Consider the following 2480-nt stretch of genomic DNA (forward strand, 5'->3'; position numbering starts at 1 on the left):
TCACTTTGCCCCCCCTCCAATTGTTATAAAAAAAATTTCTAAGTAAAAAATTTTTTATTATATTGTTTTGCCCCCCCCAAAATATTGATAAAAATTTTCACTTTGCCCCCCTCTCAAGGACCCAAACAATAATATTTGAAAGTTATTTGGACTTGGTCCAAATAACAGAGACTCGCCCCCCCTAATTGCAATTCCTAGCTCCGCCACTGCTTTCACCCCACAATAGTTTGTGACAGCCTATTGTGCATCAAAATATGATGGCCAAGATAAAATTTAGTGCAGAAAATTTCAGAATTTAGATAACCATAGTTGCAGCAAAATTTAGCAATCACCGAGCCAAGATGGAAAGGAACAAGTCCGACAATGATACTAACTTAGAAAAGGTTCTACATAAGAACATACCATCAATACTATATTGTCTGATAATTTACTTCGATGCATCAGACAGGATAAAACTAGGATTCTGCTAAAATGGTCTAATATAACCTAGATATTCCAGCACTGAAGCTAAAACAAAGCCAACAGCAAGTAAAATGCTTCAGCACATATTGCACATATACTAAAGTTCAACTTATGTAGCATTGTCACTACCATACAAGATTCAAAACTCATCACACTCCAGGAGGTAGGCACTTAGGATCGAGCTCAAAAACACCATCAGGGACACTGACCCTCCCATTGCAGGTCATCTGAGCCGAAGGCACTCTGTGGGAGAACCTAAAGTAGCTATTAGGCCTTATCAGAACTGATTCATTCTTGCTTCTCTGAAATGAGCTCACATGCCCCTGCAATTTTTCTAAGCAAGCAACTCGAATGCCCCAAAGATCCACCTCATAAGATAGAATCTCCACAATTTCATACTCCCATTTTCTCTGGTTTTCTGGGTGAGAGCTCCAATTAGCAATATCCCAGTCCTTATAAATAGCCCAAGTCTCTCCTTTTCTCGGTCGAATGAAGTAAGGCTTGGACTTCCTCTTGCATTTCTCCAGCTTCATACAAGACACCTGATGAGAGAAAGCATTGGGATACAAGGTTTTTCTCATCCCACGTTTAAAAAATCCACAACCAACAGGTAAGCCTGCGTTTATCCACTTCTTCTCACATCTTGACCATGGAACGGGCTTAAGCCATGTAATTTGCATCCTCAGATTCCAATTTGTTTTGAGAACCTTTGCGATTGTGGCGTATGATCTTGGCAAGCTATCTTTTCCATCAAAACAAGCCCACGTTTGCCCAGCTTCGAACATGTTCTCAAGTCTATCCTTCTTCTGAATATTGACAAATAATGACTCTGCTCCGTCAAAAGAATTTGACACTCCATTAATTTCCTTTAAATCTGAATCAGATTCAGAATCGTTAAGATTAATATGAATGTTGTCAATCTCGTCTGAACTACTAGGCCTATAACTCGATCCTGAATCTGAATTTTCAGCGGAATCTGAATCTAACTCACCAACATCATCAAGGGCCTTAACTTGTTCAGCATCTTTTTCATCGACGCAAGTTCTTTTGGAACGGTTGCTGCATTTTTCTCCCATGTCCGAGCTTTGTGCATCAACATCAGTCTTTGTTCTGAGTTCCACCACTGATGAATTCCTACACCTTTTCCTGCATTCAGGCCTCACTTCTGCAGAGTACACCTGATTCACTGAATCAGGTTCTTTGGCACCCTGTTTCTGGGATTTTTGTATTGTTACAAGTTCTCTCTTTTGATGATTAAGTTCCACAGTTAACTCCAAAATCTTCTCCCTTAGTCCAAGTTCTTTTTCAAGCTCATCCAACTTCTTCTCCTTTAAATGAAGCTCATTGGCCCTTATCTCCATCTCATTCTGAATTATACTCATCTCTCGCATCAGGCCCTCAACTTGCTGCTCTTTTAAACAAACTTCCCTGAGCTTTTCATCAACAGTGCTCCCAAATTGCTTTTCCTTCTTTTCCATTTCCTGCAGAATCCCTATTACCAAGTTCTCTTTCCCCTCCACTTTCTTCAACATCTCCTCTATCCATTTTCTCCTTGAATCAAATTCTTGAAAGCTTTTCCTACCTGATTCCTGGGCTGACTTCAAGAGCTTCTCTCTGGACTGAAGCTCAGTGAAGCTTTCACTGAAAGAACTCTTTAAAAGCTTCAGGTGCTCCTCAACATCTTTGCACTGGAGCATCACGAAGCCCATCAAAGTTTGGAGGCTGTTTCGTTTCTCTTCATTGAGCTCCAGAGCCTCAGATATCCTCTCCAAAGGATCCATAGTTTTTTCTGAAAGCAATCCTCAGTTTCTTTTAGATTTTACAAGTAATAGTACTAAGATTCACGGGTGAGTTTTGAGAATCTGATTCTTACACTAATGTTTATGCAGGTCTAGCACTAAATGATCAGCAATGTCACATCAAATCTGCAGGAGATGAATCTTTTAACGACTGTGTGAAGTGGGTTGCCATTCAGTTAATATGAGTTTCAAAAATCTGGACACAAGCTATTGCGGTTA

The 2480-nt window shown here is 40.0% G+C and overlaps 1 protein-coding gene across 1 annotated transcript; it reads right to left on the reverse strand.

The window, feature by feature from the left end:
* Nucleotides 1–427: 427 nt before the first annotated feature.
* On the reverse strand, nucleotides 428–2243 carry LOC113760160 (myomegalin-like). Its single transcript, XM_027302728.1, has one exon. It carries the CDS (start codon nucleotides 2241–2243, stop codon nucleotides 612–614), a length of 1632 nt encoding a protein of 543 aa, XP_027158529.1. The 3' UTR covers nucleotides 428–611.
* Nucleotides 2244–2480: the final 237 nt, after the last annotated feature.

The sequence above is a fragment of the Coffea eugenioides genome, chromosome 2 (genome assembly GCF_003713205.1).
Source record: "Coffea eugenioides isolate CCC68of chromosome 2, Ceug_1.0, whole genome shotgun sequence".
Lineage (NCBI taxonomy): Eukaryota > Viridiplantae > Streptophyta > Magnoliopsida > Gentianales > Rubiaceae > Coffea > Coffea eugenioides.